Source organism: Athene noctua, chromosome 1 (genome assembly GCF_965140245.1).
Source record: "Athene noctua chromosome 1, bAthNoc1.hap1.1, whole genome shotgun sequence".
NCBI classification, from domain to species: Eukaryota; Metazoa; Chordata; class Aves; order Strigiformes; family Strigidae; genus Athene; species Athene noctua.
The window spans coordinates 105,619,254-105,638,227 of NC_134037.1; the positions used below are offsets into that span (position 1 = coordinate 105,619,254).

Genomic DNA, 18,974 nt, shown 5'->3' on the forward strand with positions numbered 1-18,974 from the left:
GTCAGACTCTCTTACTCCTTCTGGGTACCAGTAGGTCAATTTAAAGCATCAGCAGTAATGCCCTACCCTTAATAGGTGTACACTAATTTACCTACACTTCTTTTTCTCTATGCAGCTCTCAGTGCTCTGGAAAGCTTTACTTTATTGTGACCTAAGAGTTGGGGTTTATTTTGCATTCTTCACTTCGCATTCTACATTCTTGCAACCACAAAGTGTTGGGCTCTACATCTGGTATTTGGACACATTTGACAGTAGTTTCAGAAATTACACAGAAAGCATGGTTGTGCTTTGTGTGGAAGTGCCATCAGAGAGGTCTGAAACAAATTCTTAATGTGCTAATGCTATTGGATCATCTTTTGTTTCTCTGGCTTTCTTCTTGTCCCATGATTTGCTTTCAAATGTCTGTTTCTTGCTGATCCTTCTTTATGGTGACCAGCTACTACCTATGGCTTTCCTTATGGACTTTATCTGCTCTATCAGTGATCTGAGAAGGAAGGGGGTGAGAATTTCCTCATGTGTTCTGTCAAAACATCATGTTTTCTGGACTCTCAGGCAATGTCGGGTATCAAGGCCAAATCAGCACTGACTCAGTGATGTTTGTGCAAGAATAGCCATAAGAGATGGCTCCAAAAGCTCTTCTGTAATAATTCATTGTTACTCTGATTGACTTTGTAATAGAGCTCTACTTGAAACATTCTCATGATGTATTTATATTTTCATTCCTTCACTATCAAAGTAACAATTGCATTGACAACAGATCCCACTTAGCTATCCTGACTGCACAGAGCACACGTCATTTGTAGTTGGCACTTGCCAAATACACCCTTGTCAAACAGCTGACTTATTAAAATCAGCAGTTTTCAGGAGTGTATCATAGATGATGTCAGAGACATAGATGAAGCATGAGGTACAGGTATACACGAAGAATATGAGAAAGACTATTTAGTATCCCAAATCTACCACTGACTTTCTCTGTGATTCTGTTGGAGTCACTTAATCCCCCTCTGTCTTGCAGTCTTTCTGTGCAAGCTATGTGTGTGTGTATATATATATATATATATATATATATATATTCATTCACAGGGCTGCTGTGCTATTTTATTTGTTTAATGTTTGAAAACAACAATGAATTTTTTCACCAAAAAAAAGGTCTACAAAGTATTTTCAACATTCTTGAAAAGTATATGCAATGGATGAAGGGATAAACTGGCTAAAATGTTTAGATGGATAAACTCTAAACCAGAGTATATAAAAAGAAATAAACCGGTGATGCATTGTGCTCACATCTTTCAATCTTAGCATGCTGTGAATTATATTTAATGTTTTAAATCTACAGCTCTCAGAGGACTCCCAAAATTGGAGGTATAAATCACAGTTTCAACACAAGGAAGTTAAATGGTTTGCCCAAGGTCATATGCTAAGTCAGTGTCAGAGTCAAGAAAGGGACTTAGCCTTCAGCTTCTAGTATTGGGCTGTCTCTATGGATAATGGCAGATCTTTATGTCTGGCTTGAACTAAAGCCCTCTGAGACCAGTGGAAAGACTCTTGCTGACATCAATAGGCTCTGAATCAAGCCCACACAATGAAACAGTTTCATGTTTTCTCATACTTTGCCTGCTAACCAATCATCAGAAAAAAACCAAAAGAACATAAAGAGGAAGTTTAAGCTGAGCAGAAAAACAGAGTTTCAGATGGCTTCTACTAAGGTGACCATATTTTTCCCCATGTATTGCTATGGATGCAGGACTGTACCCACAGAGTGAATGCATTTCACATTGTATTAAGATGAGCACAAAGTAAAACTAGGATCTTAACCATCTAGTGCCGACTTTATAACACTGAGTAAGAGGGTCAAGTGCACTAGCGTCATAAAGCTGTAAACAGACATTGATATTATACTGTATGTATGAAAATGCATAAAATACATTTAATTATCTCTAGGTTGTGACACAGACTGACAATTGAAAACAGAAATTTCAAAGCTATGCTTGACACCTTTTGAGTAATTCTGATCTCTCAGGAAGATACATATTTAGGCCACATTTCTATACATTTTTATGTATTTTTTTAATATTTGAAAAATGCATATTATTTACCCAATTGCCTAGAATGTCTATTGGAGAAATACATATTTATTTTTAAAAGCAATCCATATATTATTTACTCAGTGGATGAGAATGACTTCAAAAAACCGTTCTGGTCCATCAAATAAATACATATTTATAAATGGTTTTTAAAATGCATATTATTTACCCAATGGACTGTAATGGCTCTGCTAGTGCCATTACATGTAAATATGTAATTAGCCACATAATAAAAAATCCCTACAAAATTTCTCTAAAAAGCATTAAATTTCCATGTGTCACTGTACAATACCTTTTCTATTGTTATTATTTTGTTTTTAAACAGCAAAGGTGATTACCCTATGCTAATGACTAAGGCTTTGCCGTATTTTCAAATCCTGCCAGCTCTGCAATTATACAGAACATGAAGTTGAAATCCACATTTCTTTCTTTTAAAATTAGTCTTTTAAAATACTCATCTCGCAGTTGGTGCACCTGGCCTGAACCCTCCTGCCAGCCCCACAGACATCGAGCAGACTCTGCATAAAGCACGGCTCCATCGACGCAGCAGCAGCGCTAGCTGAGCACTCTTGTCAGCGAGGAACTGAGAGCACATGCTACAATTTTGTGTAGTTCTCACACAAGCTTCTCCACAGTGCTAGCCAATGCACTTGCAACACCGCTGGGCCATCTTGCTGAAGGCCTGCCAATCTTGTACAGTGCCAGACTTTATTTATTTATCTTCACACGGGTTATTTTCTGCAGAGCACTAAAGATCCTCAAAAGTCCTTTTTTCTTGTGAGAGTGAGGGCAGGATTTGAGACATGTAACTCCCGGGACAAAATCTATTTTATTATACAGTCCTGCATGAGTTCATCTTTGAAACGATGTAACTTAATAGAAGCAGCCATCCCAAGTGTTTGGGAATTTGCTAAGAACAAGAATTGCTAGGCTTTGCCTATGAAAATAGAGGCACACTTGCAAACAGGAGCAAATAGTACCATTTTTAGTAGTGCATGTGTGTGCTGGAATAAGTGTCATACATTAAGATGTAAATTTTATTCTCTGAGCTGAATACCAGGTGATTAATTCTGATAGCACAGTGATCAATTGGTACAGATGCTGCACCTGAGTAATGTTTGTTTCTGTACACACTCGCAACAGAGGTGTACCACTAACACAGGTGTCACTTGCATAGCTGTGTAACATCTCCGATTTCCTGAAAACACTGACATTGGTAGTTAGGTTGTATGCAGTTCTGCCAATTTTTTCAATTAGACCCATTATTGATTTGATGAAAAAGCAAATTAAACATACCATGGTAGTATGTAAATTGGTTAGACAGAACATAAGGTTCGGGTACTGAGCTTCTTAGGCACAGGGCCTCTGAGTGCAGCTTTTAGTCACCAAAGTCTCTGGAGATTACAGAGACAGGGGAGACTTTTGCAAGAGACCTAGACAGCATTAGTCTAGCCACTGAGGCATGAAACATTTAGGAGTATGTTAATGTAAAGAGATCTATGGAAAACAGTGCCAGGCATCTTAAACTTTGTTAGGACAACAGAGCTAAAGTTGCTAAGTTGCTTCATTTTAAACCTGGAATAAACCTCTTGTTTTCACAAAACTGTAACAAATTTGCACTGGCTTAAGGATAAAAATAGGTAAAAACATGTAACACATCTTTTTTTTTTTTTTTCAAAATAGCAAAAATAAATATTTGTTAATTGATGGTACATTTTAAGTTGTCTGAATCTGACATGCGGAATCAATACCGTGTGCAGCTCACAAGTATTTCTTTGTCCCTCATCAAAGAACAAGAGTTTTGATGCCAGGAATGAATAAGATGCAGTGACCATTCAGGAGGTTACAAGTTCATTTTCGCAAAATCACTCTTCCCACCTTAACAGGAGCTCAACACCATGGGGAACCCAAAACAAGTAGGTGGGCTCACAAGCAAGACCCTTCCCTAATTTCCATGTAATTCATTTACCAAATCAAATCAAACTGCTACCGTGAAAATTATTTCCTCATGAAGGAGGATAAAGGATCTCTCCAAAATTCACTCCAAAGCACCTGAGGTTCAGCTTCTCAGAGTGGGTTAGCCGAAACAAACATAACTGACAGAACGCTGCAACAGCAAGTCCAACCAGGGCACACAGCTCCTAGCAAGAAGTTTCTTAAGGTCAAATACAGTAAGCCCACTGTCTGGCTTTGGTGCACTGGAAACCTACATAAGTCAGCACAAGCCTACAAAATCCTCTTTTCTTATTTCCACATAGCCGCTTGTGTCGCAGCAGAGAGACAGTATTGTGCACGCTCTCCCTCTCTCATGTCACTCAGCACTGTAAGAAGGCGGAGTAATATAATTTCCAACAGGCCCAAATTCTCGTTGAAATGAGCAGTCTGCCTGCAAGTCTGTATTTTTAGGGCATCTACCCTATACTATTAAAACAGCCTAAAATATCTGGGTAAAAGCTAGGCTGTTTCAGACAAGGTCTGGGTTTCTTTTGCCACTAGTGCTGCCAGCTTAAGTCTTTTTCTCTCTTGAAAAGCATGTAAATTGTTGTATACAAATAGAGTCATTAATGGAAAGCAAGACATTGCGAATCAGACAATAGACATATCAATTAATCCCTGGGATGCACATGAGGCAATCAATTTTCCCAAATCCCAAATCAATTTAAAAAAAAAAAAAAAAGGATAAAGAAAAACAATTTGAATTCCCACTCCTTTAAAAAGATGGGTATGGGAGGAGGAGAGAGAGGGAAGCTGGTGTGCCAATCCTTCTCACTGCCTTGTCTTCACTATGTTCTGAAATTACTAAATATGAGCTAACTTGCAAAAATTGTGAAAGACAGAGACTGTGTCAGTGGAAAAACTGAAGTTTCAGATTAAAATGTCTAAAAAAGAAAAGAAAGAGAGAGGAAGAATGTGGCAAGTATTTGGAAACTTCTGGATTTTAGTCTTACACATGCACAAGGTGCCTGCACTGGGAAAAGGAGTAATGTTTCTCTTTCTGTGCCTTTTTGTGCACTGATGAAAGTGATGTCCTATAGCATTTCAAGTCATATATTGAAGTTTGGTGGTGGTAGTGGGAATGTTGTTAAGGGAAGTAAAAAAGCAATGTCCATTTGAAGCTTGTCTGTGAACTTTGCATGAACCGCCAGGAATAATGTAGTGTGATGACAAGCCAGTTATACCTTCCACTAAATTTGCTGTCTGGAATGAACTGAAATAGTGTTTGGTTTGTGTAATTACGTCCATCTATCTTTATATTCCAGCGGCATATCGCAAATTGAAAATACTAAAAATTGACTGTTGGTTCTGATATTTAATGATTGCCAAAGACAAGATGATGATTTATTGGTTACTTACCGATGTGACACATTTGCATCTTATTAGACGGAGATTACTATTCCTTAAAATGCGGACGAGGCCTGATCATGTCTGATGGATTGATTTGATTTGCAAATGTAATCAAACTAATAAGAGGGAAAAAATGAGCAATAATGCCTTGTTTTTCAACTGGCAATCACTCCCCTGCCAACAACGCTGATATCCCTGACTAAGCAGCCTTCACACAGTCTTCTTGTCTCCTCAAATAAACAAAGGGATGCAAAGAGCCTGATAAGAGGATAACGAGCCAAGTATGGATGTAACATGGAGACTGTACCTCAGCACTGTACAAATGTATCAATGGGAGTACCAGGGCAGGACTTACTGTGCCTTCAGTCCTTAAAAAGCAGTGAGCAAAAAGCCAAAAAGCAAAACTCAATGGTAAAAAAGTCTTTACTGAGTGAGGGGAAAAAAACTTCATAAGAAAATAGAAGTGGTTCTAAATTAGGGAACCCCAGGAGAACACTCCTTTCCAGTACAACAGTTACAGAATAAATACTTGGAATTCCTCAACCTGATGGGACGTTAATTGGGGAATGTAGTTTGGATAGTATGATTCGAGCAATTGGAACCACTGTAGCCACAGCTTCAGAGGCATGCTGGATGATGTTTTAAAATCCTCCCAAATAATAAAGGTAGGCTTTCTGTAGATTTTTATCCACACCATATTGATCACAAACAGTTAAATAATATATTTCACAATAAACATTCTATCATTCTAGCCAGATGCTGATGTTTCTGTAAGTGCTGAAATATGGTTCTAGATAAGAGCAGACTCTTAGTGCTTACAGTAAATGACGCTAATTCTCCACAGTAGGATTCTCTTCCTTTTTAATAATAATAATTAAAAAAAAAAAAACACAACAAAAACTTTGTGCAAGGAATTGCACCAAGACCCCCTCCCCCTTTTAAACAGAAGTGGTAAGTCAAGCAGAAGGCAAATAATAAAGCTCTGAGGTACACACAGGTTTCAGATTGTGACCTGTATATTTAGGGATTGATCCAAAGCACACTGAAATCAAGGCAAGTCTTTCTGTGGGCCTAAACAGATTTTCATACAGAGCTTTACTAAAGAGGGACATCTGAGTGTGAATGTTGACAGCTGAGGAAGTGATCCTACAAATATTTGGGAACACAGAGAACTCTGCACAATGCAAGTGTCTGTTTAAATAATGTGATTGTATTACTTAAATATTTTCCAGACTGATTGCTAATTTGCTTCACTAAGGGATATTCGATAATGCAAAAAAACCCCCACCCCTTGCTTTAGGGAGCAGCTATTATGAAGTGTCAGGTTAAAAACAAAGTTGAATATATAGCTCCAATTACCATGCTCAAAGACCTCAAAATATTTTCATAATTTAAAGTTTTACAGCTCATGTAATTTATATTTATTTTAACAGTGGAAAAGCATCCCGGTCAAATTCCAATTAAATAATTACATTTTGCCTACCTAAAATTCTCACTGCATTTTTAATTGGGTAGGACACACTTCACTGCTTCTCCTAAATTGTTTAGTGTTGCCATCCAGTATATAAATAGCTACCACTTTCTACCACGGAGACAGTACACTTCTCTGCATAACTACCAACGGCAAATTCTAGTTCACCTGTGTTGGCTGTAGCACTGGAACTCAGGAGACCCACGGCAGCCTGGGTTCCTATCTCCCACTGTCATAAGCTCTTTTTAGGGATTTTTTTTCCTCCAAGCTGGTTCTCTGAAAGATTGTACGTTTGTCATCGATGCTGGCTGATTACGGTGATGAGTATGCAAATATTCCCTGTCAACACCCTCTTCTCTTGACTTTATCTCCTAAAATGCCTATCTGAGCCTCTTGTCAGACACTGCCCTCTGTAGGTTCATGATACTGACTGAATTATCCTGCAGAATGCGCTGCTCATCCCCAACTCTACCTGCATTCCCTGCCTAGTGCCTTTCTGAAGCACCCTGTTTCCAGTGGCCTTTTGATTACAGAGACCACGGTGTGCTTCATATATGAGGATTATAGTACACAGTAAATGTATACTCATCATCGCTGAAGTGCTAGGTGCAATCCTGCCATCACTGTAAACTCCAAATTTGTGCTGAATTTATTAGGCAGTGTTCAGCACAAATCATGAATGGTGTTTGGAAATTGTTTTGTAACTCGCAAAGAAACTCTTCAAAACAGACTCCTGCCAATTTCACTGAATACAGATCATCTGGAATTCACAATGCATACTGCATGTTAAATCTGGAGCTGAAGATTCATTGACACTAAGCAATGCACTCCTGAATCTACAAAACAGTCAACTTTATCTCTGGGAAACTTCAAAGTAGTAAAAAGTGAAGACTGGGCCACAGAGTAGAATGACTTTCTACAAGAGACTGATATGGAGAAGGACTCAAAATTCTTTTCACTGCAAGTGCAGTTAATTGATGGAAGACACAAGGGTCATGGTAACTTCCATATGCTACCAGATATAGCTTGAATCAAGCAAGTTTGGAGTCTGATTAGGGCAGGCACAATGCTATAGTATAGTTATAAGAAAATATCTGGCTAGAAATGCACCCTGCAACCTGCTAATGTCATGATATATTTGTGTCAGTAAACGCAGATTCTTCTTTGAACAAATATATGAGCAGCAGCCCTTACATGCTAAACACTTCCCTCTAATCTCTCCAATAGCTAGATGTATATCAACCACAGATTTGCCCCCCGCCTCTTCTCCACCTTCATCACAACTCTTTGCCATAGTGTTCTCATGCGTAACGTGTCAGGACCTGGTAAGTTAGCTGACTCTACTTTTCAAGTGTCATTTCCATTGAATTTGGAGCCTTCTGTGTCTGCAGTTGGATCTCATTTCAATATTTGATTTCACCTCAACTGTTAATGCAGCTGATTGAAACTGATGGTGCACAACATGGCAGATAAAAACATCTTGGGGAGAAGGTTCAGAGCTATACTGTGAAATTTCCACTCGTCTATAATACACGCCTCAGGAGCCTGGGGTGGAAAATCCCTTGGGCAGACCAACATATTGTCAGAGAACTTTCTCTTTATAGAACATGTTTGCAAATGAAAGGAAGGTTCGCTGTTTTTTTCTTGCATGGAAAATTACCCAAATATTTCTTCCTGCTATACAGTATTAAACTTGGAGACCATTAATTAAAACAACATGAAAAACTGACTTAAAACTTACAGTTAAGTGAGTGTTCCATCTAAGTAATTAAACAGAGGAGCATTCAGTATCTGCATTCTTCGGATTCTGTGTCTCCCGTGTTTCTTGGGATTCTTTCTCCGCATATATATGTGTATGCGCACACACACACACGTGTGTGCATAAATGGAGCATTGCACAATAAAAAAGCCCACTGGCAGTGGAGACATGAGTTCATAAAGCTCTTGCATGATCCAACTGATGCAGAAGGTGATTACTGTAGACTCATTTTTAAAAACTGATGATTCTGTTATCAGGCTGGATCGAGCCTTGCCATTATATCCCAGGTGCTACCCTGCTATCCCTATACTATATATAACCAGGCCCAGGTCACCATGTGCCCTGCCAGAAACGTGCTGACTGGCTAAGGGGGCCTTGCAATTCAGGTAATTAATCCTATTCTAATGTAGGTTAAGCAGGTGTGAAGCCGAACTCATCCAGAGAGAAAGTAGAGGCATCCTTAGAATTACAGCATTTAACTGGTCTCAGCTGACTTTAGGAAACTAGACCATCCTGTGCCGCTGACCCAGTCATACAGGTCTGCATACCTGTCTGCTCTAAATCCAGTCTGAGCAACTGGCTTTTTTTCCCCTCCCCCCTCCCATCCTAGATTTACAGTATCAACACATACGACTGAAAAGCTGCTTTTTCTTCCCCACCCAGAACAAAGTAAAAATATTTTTGTTGTAGGCTAAGTTAGATGAGTAAGTCACCTGTTTAGTTTAAAATGGACTAAATGGGCACCTTAAAGAGAGTTATGTTTACTTCTGCATTCCCAGCATCTGGTATGATCCTTTCACAGGCCAATTTAAATGACATGTAACATTCATGATTTTATTTCCAAACAAAGCCTTCAGGAATTCTAAAACTGACAAAGAAAATCTCTCTCTGGATGTTCTTTACATTCTGAATCTGGTTGAAAAAAGCCTTATTTTTTCCAGAGGAGAGGAGTCCCATAAATACAGAAGTGATACTTAGTGATATTTAGTGTAATATAAATGATAGCCTCAGTTCTGCATCATTTGCCTCTTTTGCAAATTCCTCACCTAAGGAAAAATGTCAGGATTTGTTCCAACTTTCTTACTATGCTTCTGAGTAAAGCATCTTCCTGCCTTGTGGCCCTTCATTACTTGATACCTTGAGGTATCAATTGTACGGTTAGGGAAAGATTGGGAAAGGGGACCCTTCTCAAAGACTACTGCAGAAGTTTAAATTCTTTCATACAGTATGCTCTTAACTGGCAGTCTTTTCATATGCTTGGCAGTTGAACTAAATTGGGGGGGGGGGGGGGGGGAGGGCAGTGAAATTACTTTAAAGAGATAACATGCTTAAAAATCTAATGTGCCCAGCTATGTCCTGTATGGACTCCAGATACTGTCCCACTTGCAAAAGGCGATTATTGCTGAAGTCTCAAATTCAGCTTGCTTACAGAAAAAAAAAGAGAATAGAGACCACAGTAAAATAAAAAAGGTTAAGATACATTTAGACTTCCTACCTTCTGGTAGTAAGATTAATCCCTTCCCGGCTCAGAAGAAGGAAAACTGTTAGTGAGTCATCTGCAATTTACACAGACCTAATCTAGTAAACCCGTTTGTCACACAAGAAGTGGGTACAAAGGTGAGTATTGTCCTCTAAGTGGAAATACTTGCTTAAAGCTCGATTCTGCACATTGCTGCACAGTCCTGAGGTGGTAAGTACACACAGGGGACAAAGAAAACTCTCAGCTCCAACTGATATACTAACTGCTGATGGGGGTTTATCCCTTTGGGGCCAGATCCTTAAACAACAGAGGCTGGCATAGCACATTTGACATGTACACCCATGACAACTGATCCTACCAAAGGCTCTTGGTCTGTTCTCTATGGATTAACTGTGCAAACTACCATATGTATTTTCTTTTAGAAATTCTTGTTATAATGCCTGATCAGTGAATAAGACCAAACCATTTCTTATGTCTTTATTTTCTTACACTCTACCTCAGAAAAAACACAGATGTGCTAACAGTTTAGACTTTTTTTTTTTTTTTTTTTTCATTTTTTTCCCTCCTTTATTCTATTCAGCATCACCTTCGAACACTTTTAAATATGTAACGGTGGTTTCTTGGCCTCATGGTACTTCAGTAACACAATGTTTGCAAGTAAGGAAGCAGGCTGTGGTCATCCAGGGTAATACAACACTCTTGATTTTGTTAGAATAGTGGGGAATAGCTTCTACATCTTTTTATACTCTTGCATTTAAGAATCAAGTAATATCCATTTTTGTTTACAGAAAGAAAATGAAAAGCACTGGCATTCATTACTGTTGATTTGCTCTCTTTTTATTAATCATTTCTTATTTTTAAAGGGCCACAGGAGTGAACAACATAATGCAATGGTAGGAAGATATTTACCAATTTAGCACCTCATTATAAAACTACTCAGAAACCTCTTTGTCTCTCGTTTAACATAATAATTATTAGTGGCACAAAAGTGGATCCCACACTTGCACCATGATTAGCAAGTGATGAATTTGGGTTGAATATATTGCATTTTGCTAAGTAAACCTTATTATATACCAAATCCTCAATCTAAAAACCATCTAATTTTAAGAAAATAATTTTCCACTCCTGTTTAAATGCATGTTTCCAAATTAACCAGTGATATTCTATAGAAAAATACCTCTTTTATGCTTGAAGTCTCCAGCTGCCACACAATTTATATCTCTTTCCTCCCCTCTTTGTTTTTCAGCCATTTTCCCTGAATGTCAAAGTCAATTTAGTGCATTTCACTTTGCTGAATAAATCAGAGGCGAAATCCTTGCTAAAAGTGAAAATTTGATTTGCTAAAAGGAGCTTAGGGCAACTATTAATCAATATATCCAGAGTGTCAAAGCTAAGGCCATGATAGACATGCATTCATTTGGAGATTGGTTGAGGCAGATAAAGGGGGACACTGGGAAAAAAAAAAAAAGTGCAACAGCCAGACAGTGTAGTATGTATGTTGGGGGCATGGGTGGAGGGAGAGGACTGTTCAGAAAAAAAAACAAAAAACAAGACAGCAAGTATTTGTCTGTGAATAAAAGGTGAACTTAACAGAGACATAAAGTCACTGTTTAATTCTGATCTTGAGAGGATTTTGATGAAGGATTTTTTTTTTTAAAGTGAAATATAAGAATTAAGTCAAGTTCTTTTGTTACCTGTTAATTCAATTTTTTGTTTTGTTTTGCTTTTGGTGATGATTATTCTGAAAGAAGCTTTTTCAACAAATAGATAGGGATATTAAAGTCAATACTAGCAGGAGTTCCAGATGCTTTTTTAAAAGTCTTATTGCACATTTATTTCATATTAATATATAATTTGCAGGTGATGAGATGTTTATATGCCTGGTATTATATTCTATTTTTCCCCTCAGTTAATTTAATGCTAGTAAAAAATGCCAGAAGTAACTATCCTGGACACTAAAGTGCTCTTTTTACCCCAGGACATCTATGTCTAGCAGTACTAGAAACCTCCTCACCTCTCTGTTGTTGTCTCTCTCAGTTCTGAACCGGAACTAGTCTTTTCTGATTAGCAGACACACTAATGGTGCGTGCACCTCTAGTTGCACACATTACTCTACTGAAACCAGCTGAAATTTTTCCACTGACTTCAGCAACAGATCCATCAAGAACAGTCATCCATCATATCTCAGGTGAATATATTAAATACTTTTAAAAATAAACAAACAGACCCTTCTGTAACTACCTTTACCACACTGCAGATCCCTGTTTTGTTTTGAAAATGCTAAGAGACTGTGGATATGTTGTTTATTCATGCGTTATGCTGGAAATCCTACCTCTTCTTCCCTCCCTTGCAAAATCACTTAAACCTTCTCTGTAATACTATTTTCAAAGAATGAGAAAAAAAAAAAAGTCCCACTATTCCTAGCACTTCAAATGACAGGATAGATGAACTGCTGGCATTTTAGGCACACTGCTATTCCATTGTGCTCAGAGAAGCTTGAATCAACATAGTGACCTAAACACTGGCAGTGTTGGGCAGTCCATCCATGCTAATGATCAAAAGTAAAATGGACAGTCAAATGCTGATTTCCCACACTATACAATTTAGTGACAGAGGTCAGTAGTTTTTGAGAAACCTTTTGGTGGAATCTCCACCTGTAAGGCCCAGGGAGTGGTCTGCCTCAGGTCACATATGTCATACAAGTTGTGAGTTCAAGAACATTTCCATCACAGGAAAATTATGTCTGATTTTCATAATTAGTGCATGTGTGTAGAAGGAGTTAATAAGAAGAGCAGACAGTGGGCTTTTGATAAATAGAAGGCAAAGAGAACTTGCAAAGCGTCCAAGATAGCACATTGATAAAGGGCAGGATGTCCTGATTCTCCAGGAGGCTCAAGTTATTATCACTACAAACCTCTTAGGCAGCACGAAACAGCTCACAGTCCATTCCATGTTACATGAGCAGTAAACACCCCATTTACATGTCCACCTGTCTGTGGAGTGACTGGCACCCAGTGATAGGGGGCTCTAAGACAGCTGCAGGAGTCCTCATGCTGTCTGAAACCATTCTGAATTCAGTTAGCAGCACCAGAGACTAGAGAAGGCCTCAACCTCAGCAGAAACAACAAATATTACAGTAGCAAGGTGCATGGTACAGACATACAGGAAGACATCTATTCCCCTTGCAGAGCTCAGGTAACAATCCAGGATTTGGGCATAAACAGGAATGCTGGCTATAGCTACAATGTATGTGATTATATACACTAGGCAGTTCCAACATATGATTTCAGTCTTCAAAGTCCTACCAATGCGAATACTACCATAAAGTAACATTTAGCACTTTTTCTCTGACATTCAAACACAGGCTGTATGTCCACTAAGATGTAGATACATAAACTACGGGCGTGAGAACAGGTACATATGTACCTAATTCATATCTGCATGGATATAACATATATGTATGCTCTCATGGTTTCTTAAACATTAGCTTTCCAAAAGTGATTATGGTCAACTTTTTCTCTGTACTTTACACACAAGGGGTGGTATTTCTGAAACAGAGGATGAGAAAAGGGCATTTTAGAAATGACAACTCGGCAGCAAATCATGTTCTTGTTCAGTATTAGAATGCTAAACTACACCCCTGAGACCTGCTTTGGAAAGGAAAGCTTAAATATTATATTGTCCTCCACAAAGAGTATGCCGGAACAATAATGTTTCATAAAACATTAACATTAACACTAAAATATTCAAAACGTCATTGGATTTGCTCCATCAAAATCATGCCCCCCCCCTTTTTTTTTTTTGTTAATACTAGTATCAGTGGCAGTACAAATTTCTAACTATCCCCTTTCTTGAACATGGCTATTGCTAGCAAAACAGGGACACAGCTGAAGACAAGTAGGCTTATTTTACTAAATAATGTAACTAGTTATTTTTGATGTATTAGTCTGATCTACTGTTTCCAAACAAATTTTTCATTTTAAGTGCAAAAAGTTGATTTCTATGGTCTGGTTGATGTTTTTTATGCATGCAAATTTTTAGAGAACATTTTGTCTTTCGCTTCCTGTTATGCACATTTTTAAGAGCTTAATGTTTCCTGCCGCCACTTAATATGAAAGAACATTGCACATTTTTGCTGAATGTCAATGAGATAGTTACATTACAGAAATTGTGCCTAAATGACTCTGATACTGTGACTAGGTATCAGCAGAATTCCACCCCATACTGGAGAAGAGTTTAATTAATATAATGAAAGCAATATAAAATGGAATCTCCCCAAAATACAATGCAAAGGGTAAGAAACTCAACCACCAGGAAATACGGAATTAAGCAGGGCTCTCTTATTTAAAAACTAAATAAAATTTTAAAAACTAATAATAAATATAAAATAGAAAAGTCTTGCAGAGGTTTCATAACTACATTTACATTTATTTAGGTCAGTTAATAGGCGTTTTGTCTCATCAGGCAGGAGATGAAGCAGCACTGGCCTCTCCCTAAGCGCCTTCAGTATTTTACTAACAAAGTTACAGTACATCGGAATATTTTAATCTGACACAAAGAACAACAATAGATCTGACTGCTGGGCTGATAATCTTCTTATCACACCCTGTGAAACCTAGCTCTAATATTTGACTGAGCCTCCATTACTCGGCAACACATTCTAAAAAGGCCAACAATGGAGAGAGAATGAAGTGGAGTGTGGAAGTACCTCCATATCTACATAAAAGAGATTAGAGGCGACAGCGTTCCATTTTACAGCTCAATCATATTGTGTTAGCATGCGCTTATCCGAGCGCGGATGAAATTGAAAGAGAAATAAAAAAGAGTCAGGCAGATAGGAACCAGAAAAGCGAGGCATGAGCAATTTCCAAGGATATAAAAGGATGCTAATGGCGGGGCCCTGTCATTCTTAAAAAGGGCTATTAGGGCACCATCATCTGTTCTTGTGCCCTTACGCTCCTCTAACTAAAGTCAAGCATTTCCTAATACCATTGTGATCTTTTTCTTCTTCAGATAAGACATGGTCATGTTTCATAACAACACACTTTCCATTTATTTGATTTATAAATGCAAGGAGACTAATTCTATTTACTGATAAAGGCTTTCCATATATATTTTTCTTTCAATATTTCCTTTTGTAGATGGCATAGACTTTTTGTTCAGGAAAATCAACTATTGAAATGTTTCCAATAGCACAAAAATACTAATGATTTTATGAAAGCATTTGAACTCTGTATAATTTTAAAACATTTGTTTAATCTATGACTGCAATGGGAAGTGGTTGGCCAGGCCAGAATGCATATTGCATTGTTACCTTTTTATATATAGTCTCATTAAAAGACTTTCTGTTAGAATAACGAAAACATTATTTTGGTTTCTTTCACAAAGACAAATTTTACTTTGAATTCTAATGTTTTACAGCTGAGATCTTTATTCATTATTAAGCACCTGATATATAAGGGCCTTTAATTACACTGAACCTTAAGAAACCACTATAGTAAAGAAAGATTTGCTGATTGCTGCTTTGCTGTGCTAGGCACAAATTCACTACTGGTATAATTAATTGATTCCAAGAGGTTTACACCAAGGATTTACTTAGTCCGCTAAGATACAGTGAACTTTTATGTAATTTGCACCCTTTTTCTAACTCATCCTGTTTTTAATTCTGTTATGTTTCTGCCTACAGTAACATTTATGAGCTTAGAAAACAGTCAGCTAGCACCAATCCAGGCTCTTCTACAAGTTGTTCTGTGCCAGACATTAGCTGAGTGTAGGTAGTCCCAAGTTCAGCAGTACTCCATCATTCAAAACCAAGCTACAGAAGCTCATCACATTTGCCCTTTAGCATGTCAAGCCCTTTTGCTTTTTGCGATCAAATACCAGACAACAAGCACAGATTTCATCACTGCCCTCTGTTACCAGAAGGCTTATAAAAAGATTATCTTTATTTCCTGTTTTTTGTTTCTGTTTTTCTTCTCATTCGTAAATGGAGTCAGGTGAGCAAACTTAGCTAGTATAGCTTTACCACGGCAGGTGTGTTTTTTAGTTTGCCTTGTAATAAAAGGCTGCCTGATGGAAGAAATGTTCCTCAACTGGTTCAGATCACATACTTTAAATATTCAAGGCCAGTTTACAGCATCCAGTACCTCTGCCACACTAACCAAAGCCATCATTTTAAAGGCGGCTCAGATTCATCCCTCTGCTCTTCCTACTCCTCCAGCCAAATCAAAGCTACACAGCATATTCACAAATCAAACTGACAAAAGCTCCCCTGCAACTACTATGGAGCATGACTTGACTTCGTTGAGAGCTACTCTATTTTGGTTAAGGTGATCTAGGTATCTTCCAAAGATGAAACTCAAACTCACCTATTTAACTCATTTTGACTTAATTTGGGGTGCTTTATTAGCAACCAGTGTAAGACAAAGTAGCTACTATAATATAGAGTGATGTTTAAATTAGTTTACAATTTGCTTGGGCTCATCTAGAACTGCTCTGAACAAAGCCATTCAGAAATGTCAGCTGTGTTCCTAACCACTGTAACAAATTGTTGCCTGAACGCTGCACACCTAATGACTTCAAATTAGCTTCACTGCAATATTGCCTGACAGTTCGTTACGACTGTTAGCAACATAGCTGGCGTATCATGACCAATAAATTGGTTTCAGTGTGGGCTGGGAAAGGGACTTCCATCAATTTGATTAAAGAAATTACTGTAGCATTCAAAGCATAAAGACAAACTAGTTTAAGGAGACAGAAATAAGTTAACTGTACCAGAAAAACATTGCTTGTGATACAAAAGCTTGTTTATATGCTATTTGTGGCACAGAGAATGACTAAATTTCAACTGTGTCACATACCGACAGTTTTAGTGTATGTAGGTTGTTGTCTCTCACCTGAAGAAAAACAACAATCCACAAATGTACTTATTATTTTATTATTGTTCTTTGGTAGTGTTTATAGTTACCAAAGATGACCCAAGAACATGTACCAGAAGAACTGAAGCCTTTTGCTGGTCAGCACAAGAAAAAAAACCTTCAGGAAGACTATTTCTTTTTATTCTTTTGTGATTCCCTTTAATACTAGAAATATTTTAACTTTGATAAACAAACAACTGATTAGATTATTTATTCTACTATTAAGGTATCCCAAAATCACATCTAAAATGAGGATGATGTATTACTCAGAGGAATTAAAGGTTATCTGTTCTTATGCTCAATAAGTCTCCACTATCAAAATTAGAAAACTAACGAGCTGATGAAAACACAACAACATGTTCATTCATCTGCTGGACTAGAAAAATACCTTAAGAAACAAGAAAAAAATGCAACCTTTTTTGTGTGACTTTACCATTTGTGAAAGGTGACAGACTGAGAACCCTGGAGACTCTCTCTAAGTTTTCCTGCTAGCACACAGAGCAAGCATTTGGGGGAGGGGGGCGGGGCAGGGAGCAAAACATACCTGAAATGTTATCTGAAGAAACTGCTATTCTTCTGAGAAACTGCTTTGGATCACTCCCGCTCTTCTTGCTAACAAGAGTGCCAGTCAGCCTTTATATCAACACACTTACGTGATGTAGACCATAGTCTATTTTATGCATACCAAAGAACTACTAAGCTATAAGAAGAGAACTTTTGCTACAATTCAGTTTTCTTTCTACCGAATTGCTGGTACAATTCCGTTCTCACAGTAGCTCCTTCAATGAAGAGAACAATTCCTCTGTGCCATGCCAAAATATAACTGAATTTTTGCACCTCCTGTGGTCAGTATAAGATAGCGATGCATTTATGTAATACAGAAACAGACTTACATTCAATATGGCTGAATCAGATGAGTACAGATGAAAGGACTTAACACTACCCTTCATACCAGGCTAATGCTCTGGATAGCAAGGTAAGTTCATCTTAATAGAACTAATACATGAGAAAAAAATCATTCACTGAGCAGCATGTAAAACTTACTAACATAGTAGCACTCATAGAAACAATAATACCATTTCCAAAGTACGATATATTATCATCTAACATATGTCCTATGTGAATAATCCGAAGCCTTAAGAAAACTTTGTGCATTGTAGTGAGAGAACAAATCATATTTTTTACTGAAACAGAATAACCCATGCGACGATTTCTGTATGTCATCTGTTTGCAATAAATACTGTATGTACCTGGAATATGCTTTGCCCATCCAATGATCACCACCAGTTCTCTGTCTGCCAGGTCACAAAGCGTGGTAAGTGCTTTGATGTCGCTGTCTGGAACAGTAGGGTCAGGCATAGCATAGATCTTCTCTGGTTCAGCCACCAGCAAGTGGGAGACAATCTTGTTATCTGTAAAAATGGTCCAGAACAGTACAAATCACCAGTAGCATCATTCTACTTTTCAAACAGATGGCTCATATTTCTGAGTGTGCAAGAATTTGCCTTAAGATACTGGGCCTCATTAAACCTTATTGTAACTTCACTAGCTTCTAAGTGGTTACAGCACAAAAAAATCTCATCCATTAACAACGTTTATCAAGCTAGACATGTATGTTCTTAAGCTAGTAAATTGAATGGAATGTACAGATACATGATCACCTCCTAATACTTGAATACAAACTTTGTAGAAAAATATTCATGCATTATAATGTATTTTGGACTGTGCAAATAGAAAATATACGCCTTCCTCTAATTACCTGCAACCTCCCCAACCCCAAAGGCAGGTGTATTTTTTGAGCAACTAAATATCACAAGCAATTAGTCAGTCACTAAAATCTTTAACTTCTGTCAGCAATTCCAACTACCATTCTTTATTTTAAATATCACTGTTAAACTGTTGCAACAAAAATGGTCTC

At 37.8% G+C, this 18,974-nt stretch overlaps 1 protein-coding gene across 11 annotated transcripts in view; it reads right to left on the reverse strand.

Annotated features, from left to right (window-relative positions):
- ESRRG (estrogen related receptor gamma) overlaps positions 1 to 18,974 on the reverse strand; it is a 408,336-nt gene that overhangs the window by 30,667 nt on the left and 358,695 nt on the right. For all 11 annotated transcript variants that reach the window (XM_074897224.1, XM_074897225.1, XM_074897226.1 and 8 more), the window contains one exon: positions 18,307 to 18,468. In XM_074897224.1, coding sequence (XP_074753325.1) covers positions 18,307 to 18,468 — 162 coding nt within the window. The remainder of the gene's footprint in view (positions 1 to 18,306; positions 18,469 to 18,974) is intronic.